General features: G+C 37.7%; 1 protein-coding gene across 1 annotated transcript; it reads left to right on the top strand.

Moving 5' to 3' along the window:
- Nucleotides 1-830: 830 nt before the first annotated feature.
- LOC121299206 (CTD small phosphatase-like protein 2) lies at nucleotides 831-9,825 on the top strand. The gene is made up of 13 exons (XM_041226839.1): nucleotides 831-1,012; nucleotides 4,340-4,548; nucleotides 4,921-5,059; nucleotides 5,528-5,677; nucleotides 6,119-6,334; nucleotides 6,555-6,645; nucleotides 6,751-6,862; nucleotides 6,987-7,073; nucleotides 7,577-7,639; nucleotides 7,766-7,845; nucleotides 8,074-8,200; nucleotides 8,332-8,427; nucleotides 8,665-9,825. The coding sequence occupies exons 2-13, from the start codon at nucleotides 4,363-4,365 to the stop codon at nucleotides 8,743-8,745; spliced, it is 1,428 nt and encodes a 475-aa protein (XP_041082773.1). The 5' UTR covers nucleotides 831-1,012; nucleotides 4,340-4,362; the 3' UTR covers nucleotides 8,746-9,825.
- Nucleotides 9,826-13,724: the final 3,899 nt, after the last annotated feature.

Raw genomic sequence — 13,724 nt, 5'->3', positions numbered from 1 at the left:
ATATATATAATTACCCATGTTTAACTTGCACCTGATATGGAATTGTAGTATTAAGATAGTCTGTAAAATATTAGCTTGTACTCTAAAGTTTGAGGTACTACAAAGTGTCATCCATGCCCAAATGAAACGTCTGCAAAATGCAGAATTATACAGTAGTCATCTATGACTTTGAGTTTTATGTGAAATCTAATATCAAACCTAACAGTTTTGCTAAAATGTCCCTTTGTCAAAAAAAAAAGAAAAACATTTTTGTCCGTACTAACACGGTTAATATTAATAACAAATATTTGTAGCGCCTTAAACTTCACTTCGTGCTCTAGCTTTTTAATTAATGTTGTGGAAATATCCAGATTTAATTTGGGGCAACTTTAAACCATCCTTTCGTGCATAGCTGTGTTATTAGGTCCAGATCCATCACTGCCATATGGTCCTCACAAGAATAAGCTACTGTGTAGCGCTGTTAACCTGTTATACTTACTGATGGCTTTGTAAAGAAAACCTCAAACTATTTGCTTTTGCGCATATTTGAAACAAAATAAATACAGGCTAATTGGTTCCCGGCAAAAGGTAACGCACACAACAACGCGGGTACCCCCACATACGGTATCCCTTGCTCCATAATGTTATGTTCTTCTATGTCATTTTTCTGGATTTATCAGACAGCTACCAATGCGTGTTATAAAACCTTAGGTCATTCCTCGGTAATTTTGAGGGCTTCACAGTCTGAGGTTAATGCCAAATGCGACCACACATTTATTTTTACGTACAGTGTATATCGAGAAACGTGACCATAACATTGAGCTGGTGTGCGCTTGCGTGGGATCGCTTTCTATCCGGGTCTCTGCCATTGAGAGAGTCTGTGCTGCAGGTCGGTAAGGAGGCGGGAAATGGCGACTGGAGGACCAGCGGAGGATCGGAGAGCCTGTCAGTAAACACGCCAGTCTCTGCTACGAGGTCTAGCGGTCTAGCTAATACAGCCACCTCGGGGACGAGACGCAGTAGCTCTGGGCAAGTAAGTGCGTGTCAGTGCCGCGGCTTTTAGTGCTTCTGTTTGTACATATTTACCCTGACATTACCTCACAGGCAGGTCTGTGCAGCGTCTTTAAATCTCTGCCTTTCCCCCGATCTGTTTCGAGCTGTAACCATTTTTGTTGCGCTCGTAGACCCTGCTGTTTCAGGGGGAAAACGCGGGCAATCCGCTTTGTCAGTTGTTTTTTGTTTTTGTTTTCGATGACCGATGAGGGTTTTTTTGTTTTTTTTAATTTAATTTTTTTGTTCTGTTCTGTCGTTGACATTTTTTTTCTGTGCATATACCGCATTTAATATGTATAAACAAGTTCCTGTTTGGAGTAAATACAGCCTGCGGCGGAGACTGCCACTTGTATAATCTCATGGGGTTTTATGTACTCTATGAATCCCATGACGCTGTGAAGTTGTATTTATTAAAACAACTACGTGTTTAAGATTTTATGAAAAAGAAAAAAAAAAGGCGCTTTTTTTTTTTTTTTTTTTTTTTTTTTTTTTTGGATAGGCCGTGGCCTGTGTTTTCATCTCCCGCCCCGGGCTTGAGTCTGAAGTCCTACCGGTATCCCCTTCGCATTTCTCGCCCACCTCTTTGTAGGGTTTGGGGTCTCGTGTGTTTTGTGTGGTGTGTTTTTTTTAAACCTATAAGGTAAAAGACCATTAAAACCCTGCATGTAATGTCGGATATTGCATATGAACAGTCGCTGCTAATACATGTTTTATACAAATACAATTTAGTTTATCTCCAGCGCTGCATTCACAGGATTTGGTGTTTGTTTAGGGGGCGTGGCTCTGTCTCACAGCGCTCTGCTCTGCTGGACTCTTTTAATTTGAGCATGCCATCGCTTTATCCTGGACGACTCTACTGACAAGATTACTAAACTCTGACTAACTTCCAGTTTATTCCTTTGACGGGGCCTTTCGTACTTTATTTTTACAGTACATATTACTTTATTTTTGCAGAACATTACAAGTTATATCCAAAGTTACCTAGTTATTTCTAACACAGGTGTCCATACCTTGAATGTAATTCATCAAGGTTATGTGTTTCATTGAAGTTTTCAGTCATAATGGCATGTTCTTAAAGTCTAAGAGTAGAATTCTGTACGCACAGTTTGTCGTTAATAAATAGAAAGGTTACAAAGTTTGTTCAGACCTGAAAGTTTTCTTGGTATGAATTTCAGTTTAGTGAGCATAGTTTTAAAGTTTGATGACGCTGCTCATAATTTGACAGTATAGCTGACTGATGAGCCATGCTTTTGTCTCAGTAAATAGGCTGTACTATTTGACTGTCCTCGCTGGGGAGATTTGGTAAGTAGCAGTGGAGAATAATGACCGCATGTGCTTGCCAGGTTTACGTTTGTTTCGGGGCTTCAACTTCAACTGTTTCATTTTTAAAATGTATTCACAAACTATTAATCCAAATACATCTGTTAAACTTGCATCCCCTTGAATGGCGATGGACTCTTCCCAGATGTATTTAAATCAAAGAAAGTATTTTCAGTTTAGGTTACAATATTAGAATAGATTCTGGTATGTGTAAGTTCTTGTGTAATGGGCTTTTGGTGTGATTTTCAGTCCAGAATTGAGATAAATGGCACATCTTGTTTTGAAGGGAGTTCCAGGCAGTTACAAGCATGTTAATTCATTTATAGATAATATGTTAAGCTAAAACAAATGACATAATTGAATCTGCTGTTTGGCTATATCAAATTAGTGCATCATGCCAGAGGCGCACATTTCTTGTATCCAAACATGACTTTAATCAATATGTAGCTACTTTTTGTAGTATACCAAATTATCCTTGAATGAGTAAAAATTACAGCCAAGGCGTCCACCGTTTTTTCATGAGACAATTATAAATTGATGTAATGATACATCATGCAAAGTATAAAGTATTGGTGTGCTAGGGATTGTAGACGCATATGGTTATACTGTAATTATGATTGCATGCGTGGTATGTATATAACCCTATAAAAAGTACTTGTTTTAATACTTAAGATTGGCAGTCTGACAATCCCTGAACATGCCCGGACAGATTTCAATACCAAGTGACCTGAGGAAAATTTGAATTTAAGTTTTACTTATCAAACTTGGGTGCTTTCTAAAAGAAAGTCTGAGGTCCATTGGTTTAGGGTAGAACAACAATGATTTTTTTTGTTTTGTTTTTGTGGTGTACTCTAACTGATCTTAAGCATTTATAGCAGGTTAAGAGGTTTTTTTAGTTTGTTGCCTTGTGCAATAAAGTCTTGCATTCATAAGGGAATAGCAAAAATGAGTTTGAACACAGTTAACGTAGTTCAGGTCATTGCAAAAGTAAAGATGGGCTCTTCAAAATTCATAGCCCCAAAATCATAATTGCATTTCATGAAGTGAATGGCTTGTGAAACACATGTCAGCATGCAAATATTTCTGATTGCTAAATCTGGTGTACTGCAGAAAAACAGTACACTAAGGGTGTGCTCTGGCTGTACTTCATTACACTTGTTGATGATTGCAGCTGTTTAACTTATGTTTGCAAGCAAGCATAAGTCCTCGCTTTTAGTACAATTCTCTCCACAAACATTCTTGCCTTCAGCACTTAGCAGGACAGAAAGACTGTTCGACTTAAAGCTGTTTCATATTTCTTTGTTGGCGTCAATGGTATCTTTTTTTTTTTTACTTGAGGAAGTTGTTCAGTAGATACATAATCTCAGCTTTTGGAGGCCACAATAAGAGGTGGTGGTTCGGGTTTGGGTTTGGGGGGGGCTCCTGACTACAACCAGATGTTGAAAAGGGACTCTGAATGCGTTCTTACGGTTTGAATTTCAAACTCGGAACTTGGAGTTTGTCAGACAGTGTGCTCAATCAAAAGTCGAGTGTTGGTTTAGAACCTCATTTACTACAGTGGGGGTTCCTTTTATATCTTGATTGTTTGTCTATCTATCTACTGCATGAAAAAACTAATACCAGTAACCATGGGCAGAATTTGTGACATCAGCAGGAATGAGTTTAGCTCTTCCCACAAGGTCCCAAATCCTTGTAGTGTGATTTAAATTTTTATGGTTTTCTTGGGTTTGAACAGTAATGGCTTTGCCATTTTTAGCAATGGAGCTCTAAGGACCAGTGGCAAAGAAAGCCCCTAACCTCAAACTGGTTGACCTTAACGGGTTAATGTACTGTGCTGGCTTTTGAATCTTATGTTTGGGCAGCTTTGAGGACTGTTCGGTGTTTATGTTGTGAGCGGGGCCCTCTGGACAATCGGCAAGGTCGAGAGACCACATGTATAGTAATTGTGTTGCTGAATTGATTTGGTTTATCTCTCACTCCCTTGTAGTTTTACATGTGACACTTAAGAAGATGAGGCTGAGAATGCGGAAGATTTCTCAGCAGTCAAACCCTGTTCTCACGCCCCATACTTCGAGAACTAAGCGAAAACACTCAGAGGTTGAAGACAGTGTGCAAGAGGGGGGAGGAAAACCACAGAAAAATGATACGGGCTTACTTTCTTCAATCAAAAAGTTTATCAGAGGAAATGCTGCAAAGGTACGTTAAACACTTACTGACTTCATCTGATCATGTGTGTTTAAAGAGTACCACCCTACTGTACACAGTTTGTTTCAGGTGACGACCTTCATTGAAACCTGATGTGTTTCTGCAACAGGAAACCTTGCCCTTCCCTTCTTTCTGCCTTGAGCATCCTGTGACCATTATACAGAATTTTTTTCTTTTTTTTTTTTTAATGGGAGTTAGTTGTATCTTGTTTTTTGTTTTAATCAGTTTTAGATTCAAATGTTGGGTCCAGTTCACCATCTGATGCTTTAAGCATTTTTGTGAGGGATTTTTTGGCTACTTTCTGTAGTAAACCAGGCTGTATTATGGTTTTTAGATTTCAATTTTTATTGCTGGTTCTTTCAGGTTGAGCAAGAAAATCCTTCAAAGAAGAGTCGACTTGAGCATGACCTGGATAATAACTTGATATCATCAACCCCACAGGCTGGTGACTTGCCCAGCAAACAGCTTTCCAGGGTTCGACGGAAAAGCCCAGTAAATGGAGGCAAGTGCTGTAAATGTGCCCTACAGTCCCTGTTGTGTACTTTTGATTGACAGATGGGGTAGGAGTTCTTACCTTTTGAAACGGTCTGTAGTGAGGTTGTTTTACACTGTGTCTCTTGCTTCACGTGTCGTACCCCCTTGCAGTACTAGTAGACTGTATCCTGAGTCCAAATACTTGGTGGTTTTGAAAACAACCAAAAAATAATGCTTGGTCTTGAAGGCAAGCGTGAGACAAGTTAAAGTTAATATCTGCAATGGCAAACACTTTCTCTTGCTTAAATTTTATGTGATGGCAAAAATACTTTGACGTAAAAGGTGCGCCTACTTGATTTTTTTTTATTTTTTTTATTGAAGGTGAATTTTATCAGTAAACTCACTAAAATACAGATTATCTTTGTCTGCCTTCCTGCCTGTGTCTCAAATTGTGAAACGTTTTTTTTTTTTTGTTTTCATTCATTTCTGTTTTTAGAAGCTACAAATCACAACACAAACAAGCACGTGAAGCCTAATGGGAAGTTAGACGACTCCCCTGACACAGTGGGGAGTCCTCCGAGGACTACGCTGCTGGGGACCATCTTCTCACCGGTGTTTAACTTCTTCTCATCCTCAAATAAAAATGGTAAGAAGCATTTGTTTTTGGCTTGGCTTATGCAATTAATGGACATTATTAATTTAATTACATTTATAGAGCCATGCGTATATAGAAAATTTAAATTAATGTTCATGTTTTTAAGGCTGCTGTCATCCTTAAATGTGTAGGGACTTGAACAATTTATTTTTAAGCCAAGTTAAATGTTAGATTAGCTGGATTATTATTATTTTTTTTTTTTTCCTTCAGCAATTTTTGGGGTGGGTAGTAGAAAATATTTGTGCATTGGTTCTTTTAAACTGGCCATCATGAAGACCACAAACTCTTTTCCTGGGAGGCCATCTGCCGAATTACTGTGTCCATTTCGATGTTTGTAAGGTGTGCTTTCCACTGCAGTTGATTTACAGTTGTGGGTGAGTTGGAGAACCTTAAAGCTTACAGCAGTTGTTCTTTGCTCGCTCTTCCTCTCAGGAACATCAGGTTCCGACTCTCCGGGGCAGGCTGTGGAAGCCGAAGAGATTGTTAAGCAGTTGGATATGGAGCAGGGAGAGGAGATTCCTACCAGCACAGCAACCTCAACAGAAGGGGCTGCATTCTCCAACCAGACTGTACCCTTGCGGTCCACTACAGATGATAGTTCAGAAGAGGGGGAGATAACATCTGATGCGGACATCCCCCCATTAACAGGTCTGGAGCATGCTTGAGAATGCTAGTGCAGTAATTTAAGGCCAGCTCTGAGAGAATTAATGGTTGACCTAAACAAAACAAATGTTTATAGCTTGTTAAACCATTGAACCACAAGATGGCTCAGTCCATTCAGACTTTGAGTGAAACATGAGTTGGTTTTTCTCATTCTTGCTTGTTCTAATTTAACTGAACACATGCTTTTCTTTTTATTTCTTTTTAGCACCAGGATCGACTCTGGACGGTGGTTGCTCTGAAGCATCCACAGCTCCCCCTGAAGGAACGTACGAGGAGGACTGGGAAGTCTTTGACCCGTAAGTGTGCAGTGCACAGAGAATTTTGGTTGACCATCTTTGTGCTTATTGTGAAACTCTTCCTTTTTAAAATATCTTCCTATGCCTTATGGTCTTGTTCTGTAGGTATTTCTTCATCAAGCATGTCCCACCACTGACTGAAGAACAGTTGAACCGGAAGCCAGCTCTTCCTCTGAAGACCAGAAGCACACCCGAGTTCTCTTTAGTCTTGGACTTGGTAAGTGTTGGTGACAGATGTCTGAAACACATTACTGCTCAAAACCAACAAGACCTATTTTGTGACAAAATATTCTGTTCCATGCAGTGTTCTGTTTTATAGTTACAATTATCTTCCTCTCCAGGATGAAACTTTGGTGCATTGTAGCTTGAATGAGCTTGAGGATGCAGCTCTCACTTTCCCAGTCCTTTTCCAAGATGTTATATACCAGGTACTATGAAGACTTTAGGTGCATGTATTTGAAATATAATTGCAAAGTTAATTGCGGTTCTGTTGTATGAAGTAGTGAAGGGTCTGTTAACGAGTGTAAAGGTAGTACATAGTTTCATTTAATAATCCTGTGTATAATAAAGTAGTATCAGCTAGTAGTCACCAGCTTGCACGTCTTTAAGAAAGTGATAGCGCTGGTGATTCTTCTGACAGGCATAATAATAAACAGCCACTAGATGGTGCAAGCTTGTGTTATGTAGATACATTGACAGACTTGGTGGAATGCACACGGTAAGTGTGACAGATTTAGGAGGTTGACTTTAGTTCCTTATCTTAACATAATGTCTTGTTTTGCTGCCTGAGATTTTGTTACATTTGTGTTGCTTTTAATAAGATACTTTCCGAAGTATCTACATTTTGAACGCCTTATATTTTGGAACGGAAGATTTAAAATAATTGGAGTTGGCGGTTCTGTTTTTAAATTTCACTTTTCGACTTGCCTAGGTGTACGTGCGGTTGAGGCCGTTCTTCAGAGAATTCCTTGAGCGCATGTCCCAGATATACGAGGTAAGACTGTGAAACTATGCTGGGCATTTCTGAAAAAAGTATTGGTGTTTAAAATAACCTTTAGGAATGCCCTAAGTGTTATGATCAGTGCATTTTAAATCTTTTCCTTCTGACTTTTATTAACAGATCATCCTCTTCACTGCCTCCAAGAAGGTATATGCAGATAAATTGCTTAACATCCTGGACCCTAAAAAGCAGTTGGTCAGGTAAATATTCTAATGCATAGCAGGACTTGAGTGGCTTTTTTCAGAAAACAAAACATTTTACTTTAACAGTGCATATACATTTTTATTTTTTTATAAATTAAATAAAATAGGAACTGTGTGGTAGAGCCAGTATAAGCATTTCAATCACGCGCTAGCTGTCTATGAACTTGCCTTGTCTGTAGAGAACAGGTAACAGATGTGGTGTGTGCTTTTTTTTTTACCCAACAGGCACAGACTTTTCCGTGAACATTGTGTTTGTGTTCAAGGAAATTATATCAAGGATTTAAATATTCTTGGACGGGATCTGTCAAAAACGATCATTATTGACAATTCACCACAGGCCTTTGCATACCAGGTAATTATAAAATGTATAATTTGATTGGCCGAGAGGGGTCAATTTTTTTTTTTAAATGCGCACCGGTTATCTGAGATTGCATTGAAAATATTAAATACTTTATAGAAAGTAATTCTTGTGTGTTCCTGTAGCTTTCCAATGGAATTCCTATTGAGAGTTGGTTTATGGATAGAAATGACAACGAGCTCCTGAAATTGGTTCCTTTCCTGGATAAACTTGTGGAACTAGTAAGTTTTGACTTTTAAACCTTGTTCTGGTTAATGTACAATTGCACTTGTTTTAAACCTTAACATGAAGGGCTTGTGCCATAGTTTATGTTGGAGTATATAACAGTAAAACTGAATGAGATGACCATACTATGATTTTTGTTTTGTGTGTATTTCCAGAATAGTGTCACTTTTTTTTTTTTTTTTTTTTTTTTTTCCAATATTGGAGCTCATTTCGATTTTGTTTTATTGTTTCAGAATGAGGATGTTAGACCTCACATCAGAGAGCGGTTTCGATTGCACGATTTACTTCCCCCAGACGGAGTGCCAGGACAATAAAAAAATCACTGACTGGGGAGGGAAATGCAGGACCCTTTTTGGACTACAACTAGAGGGTTGCCGTTACTGTTGAAATTCATTTGTACCCCCATATTGCTGATTTTAAACGGCAATTAAGGGTTATGAAGAGACATAATCTCACAGTAGAGAAATATATACATATGATAGGCCAGAACAGAAAGGATCCATTAGCGGTGCAACCTTATTAGTTATTTTTTGACAAAGTTTCAGAAGTGTTCTGTTTCGGCCACCAGCAGTTTCAGACTGTATTATATGAAGATTTTGTGATGTTCCAATGAAGAGAAGGACTATTCCCTCAGTTTGGTGCTCAACGTAGGTTTGTTGCCACTTGATGACTTCAGACTCTCATTTCAACAGGAATGGCCAGTAATTTTCTTTTCTTTCTTTTTTTTTCCCTGTCCAGATTTTTAAACTTTTTTTACATTTTACTTGTATTAGACTAGAATTTCATTATGCATTCCGTTTTAGTGGAGTTGCTCTACAGAAAGTCTGGTAATAGCCAGCATTTTATTACTCCCCACCCCCCCATATGTATTTTAATGGCTGTTTTTCTGCTTTGTCTGCCTGCATATTGTATATTTGTTTAAAAAAATCTATAGTTTTAGTCCCAAGACATGCGTTTATTGTTTCTGCAATATTCTACTGTAGTTTTTAAAATTATGTATAAAAATATTGTATAGGTAACAAAAAGCAGTTTAAACCATAGTGATGGCTTGTATACTGAGGCAGAAGAAAGTATTATGAGCGCGATCTGTTGCTGAAACCTGGAATTTTAAAACTTGGTAACTTCTAAAACTGACACTTTCAATGTATGGTAACATACATATATAATTTCTTTTTTTTTTTTTAAAAAAGATCTAGTAACCAAAAAGAGGAAATGGGTAGTCTAGGACTACCACAATGTTTTCTCTTGCCTGTGTGTTCTGGGTTTCTTCTTTTTTTTTTTTTTTTTTTTTTTAACCTTGTTTTAGAATGTCTGTATTTTTATCATAACTGGTCTTTCCTGCTATTAAAGTGTTCTCATTAAGAAAACAATATAATAAATGGGCTCTGATGTGCTCTGCTGCCTTTATTGACCAGTCTTTTGCTTTCACCTTAATTTCCACCTGTTCCTAGCCTCATTCAGTGCAGTAAACCCTGCCTATAAATTCACTGAGTGTAATGCATGCAAAAGCTGCCATTATCTTCCACACAACCGCATTTGCAGTGGTGCTAGATGAGAGTCTGAAAGCTGGTGTTTATTAATTCTGTCATCCATAACTGAAGTGCAATTGGAACTTACGTAAAGCACAATTCACGGTAATGATAAACACCCATTGGTCATTGTCAAGAGTAGAGTATTTAAGTCTTGTAACACTAAAACTAATAGCAAAAATAAACATTGCCAAAATGTAGTGCAGGTTGTCACACTGCTGCCAGCCTGTTTTTGAAACCCATAAGAAGCTGCTCTAAAGTAAAAGCGAAGGCTCTAGTTTCCCAGGTAGCACCAGTGCAGCAAGTGTTATCACTGTGGTTTTAAACCTGTTTCGAGTCTTTGTTCTGATGCAGTGGAAGCATGGAGCCCGAGGGGATTTGTGTGTGTTTTTTTTTTTATTTCACTATGTAATGTCTATCTAATTTGTATTAGAAAAACGCTATCAATGGACATGTTCTGGTGTTCAGTTTTGCCCAACAGTTCCAGGAATATTTAAAAACAATGCACCTCTGAAGCTTTTAAAAGGTCGTTTGCACATTGTTTCTTTTGACTGCATTGATATGCCTGGACTGTTAGGCTTGTATTGTACCCCCCTCCCTCGTCCAGTGAATACAGATGAAACGGCACTTTTCTAAAGAAGAGCTTGCTTTTGTATGATTTATTAAAGAACTAAGATTTTTATGGCAAAGATTGGGAAGTTAATATACCAGTTTTCTTGTACAAAATACATGCAGCTTCACTTTAAAAATCATTTTAATATAAGGGAAATCTTTTGAAGAAAGTTTCATTTTTGTATTTTTAAATGAGGCATGATCAAGTCTTTTTTCAGTGTTTTAATGATGTGTTTTTTTTTTTTTTTTTTTTTTTTACTTTTCATCTGTTGTACTATAATCTATGTAGGTAGCAGCACATTGTGTCACTGAACTGTTTAAAATTGTAGCATGTGAAAATTAGCCTATTTTTTGTGGGGAATTCCTTCATTAAATCAGTCATGGAAGTTGTTTTTCTGCAGAAAGACAACAATTGCATTTCAGAATTAAGATTTTTCTATTTTTAAAATGGTGTATTTTGCTTGCATGAATTATTAGTCATTAACTTTAAAATAAAAAACGTGAAATATATTGGACCATTCAGAGCATCTGAAAGAGTAAGTAGCGGGGTTCTGAAATAGTGTTACACGTTTTTTTTTTTTTTTTAATTGCTCATCCTGCAGTGATTTAGATAGAGGACAGATCTCAAACCCCATAGCACTACAGCGGCCGTTTTGAAGAGAGCTTTGAAACACTTTTAAAAGTTTTATTAAGTGTAAAAAGTTGTCAGGATGTTAATGAAAAGAAAAAAAATACAGCTACATCATTTCAACAGACGTGCAACACGTGGGGACGTATAATGTTGTATTTTTCAGAACCCTGCTACTTGCCAGTATTCTGTTAATTGTAAAATGTACATAACATGACCTTTTTAAATAGCTATACAACTTTGTAAACCATATTTCCTTTTGTGATTTTTTTTTCTTTCTTTTGGGTAATTGCTACAGAATTCTGTCGTATTCTCTTCTATTTTCCATAGTTATCTCTCTTCCAAGTAGAAAGATACAAAATGTATCAGATCAGGGGATAGTCTACACTGCAATAGCTCTAGAGGTTAGGGCTGGTCTGGGAGACGAAGGTCATTTTGCTATTCTATATCCCTTTGTACCAAACGCACTGTTCAAATGAATTAAACTTGTTTTAATAAACCATGATCACAAGGTCGGTGCTACCCCAAATGTATCCAATTGCAGGATTTATATCTCCTGCAGAAATGCAAGTTTTAAAGCTAATACAATTATGTTGGAGTCTACTTGCCATTTTAGCTAATGTGATATTATAGGAACGTTCTAGCAGTCTGTGCTATCTTATACCAAACAGTAATGTTTTTTGGAAATACAAATATTTATTTTATGTTCATTTAAACATACTATTTTAAAGCCTTTGTCTTTAAAAACAACAACTGTTAAAGGTGTAAACATTGAATGCAGATATAAACCAGTCAGCACACCTTGGCTTTTGAAACTCACGTTTAAGTGGTAAAGCATGGTTTTAAGTTACGCTGTATACCAATTGATTGTTGTTTAGTACAACATAGTAGCAGATCAGAGTACAAAACCATTTTACTTCGCCAGCGAGTGACTGTCGGAAAATAATACCGGTCACCTGGTACGACTGACGTGGTATTAACGTTCAGCGGGGCAGCAGGTGACGTTGACACTGCCAGAGCAACTCTTTAAATTTGTGACCTTTTTTCCATGCAAATAAATACAGGTTGGAGAGGTAAACAGACAACTGTTAACCACTAATGTCAGACTAGTGAATTATTTAGTCAAACCCCCTGTTAACATTTCCAACCGGTGACAAGTAGATTATCGGAACTGTAGAGTCCAAAATATACATTACTTTCATTTCTAGGGGGCAAAATTTACAAATATACCGTTATCCATAGTAAATCTGGCACGCTTCTTGTCTGTAGATTACTTTTACATGTGTCATCGCAAGCTGCAACAAGTAAACGCAGTTGAAGATATAACCTTAGATCCGTGTTTCTGTTTGAGATTCAAAAACACCACCCTAAGCGAACCAGAACACGAATAAAATAGTATGCGTTGTAGGCTACTTCATCAGACATGTTACATAGGCAACATTTCTTCATTGCAACTCATGCGTGATAAGTACAAGTATAAATCATAGGCATGCGAACTTCAGAGTAGAATATTCGTGAATTGAAACGCACAGAACATGTCATAAGAACATTGGCACGAGTGTACTGTATAGTCGCACAATGCACACCGTATTGGAAAAGTGCATTCCCTCAGTCTGGAGTGGTTCCTCAAATGGTCGTCGAAGAAATTCCAAAATAAAACTAAGCAGAACTGTATTCGGCGTACGTTTGACATATTCTGCATGTAGTTGCATGCAAAGTGTGCGTATGGTGTTTTTTTTTTTTTTTTTTTTTTTTTAAATAACATAACATCTCGAATTAAATGAACATCTTAAACAGAAGTACGAAAGAGTTGCTTAGCTCACAGGAAACTTCATGGAAAATGCAAAAATAGTGACACTTCCAAAATGTTTTCTATTTATTCTGTACTGACAAGATGCTCATGAGGATGGATTCCGAAGTGACAGGGTTCAATTATTGATCTTACACCTATTAAAAGGTGTAGTGTGCCTACAGAGAAAATAGCGTTTGGGTATAGTAAACACCTTTAACTTTACAATATTAGACAACGGTTTCTGCAAGCAGTCTTCAAAATTATTCCTGTTATTGTTATAACGAACAACATAAGCAAACATCTGAGTTATGTTTTTATTACTTATATATTTATATACAAACGAATACAATACAAAACTACCGAACAATTCTACGCATAGTCTTGGCACGGAGCAGTCCTTTAGCGCCGTTTCCAGAACCTCAGGTATAAGTTGCGACTCTCCGTTATAAAGGGCGTGCCGAGGGAGGCATCGGCACTACAGATTCATTATTTAAAGCGCTCTGTGTTTATCAGCTAACTCGTGCTGTGTATTTTACAGATCCCCTCTGCACCTAGTTTTATGCTGTGTTTTAATTACCTGAGGATAATGTTACACGAGATATACCGATACTGGAGACTAGTGCGCACACAGCGCCTTTACAATCTCCAAAGCACCCAATCTGCTAATCGATGCGCGACGGGGAGGGTGTGTGTATCGCGGCTCCCAGCCAAGCTCTTGCGCATAGTGTGTCC

The sequence above is a fragment of the Polyodon spathula genome, chromosome 24, assembly GCF_017654505.1.
Source record: "Polyodon spathula isolate WHYD16114869_AA chromosome 24, ASM1765450v1, whole genome shotgun sequence".
NCBI classification, from domain to species: Eukaryota; Metazoa; Chordata; class Actinopteri; order Acipenseriformes; family Polyodontidae; genus Polyodon; species Polyodon spathula.
The sequence above is the reverse complement of the archived record's forward strand: the minus strand, read 5'-3'. Positions and strand labels throughout refer to the sequence as shown.

What these genes read in the sequence shown, in the direction of transcription:
- LOC121299206 (XM_041226839.1), top strand. Translation starts at nt 4,363, where the DNA reads ATGAGGCTGAGAATGCGGAAGATTTCTCAGCAGTCAAACCCTGTTCTC. An exon ending in CCTAAAAAGCAGTTGGTCAG is followed by an intron (nt 7,846 to 8,073) that starts GTAAATATTCTA and finishes TTTACCCAACAG; the next exon opens with GCACAGACTTTTCCGTGAAC. An exon ending in CACAGGCCTTTGCATACCAG is followed by an intron (nt 8,201 to 8,331) that starts GTAATTATAAAA and finishes GTGTTCCTGTAG; the next exon opens with CTTTCCAATGGAATTCCTAT.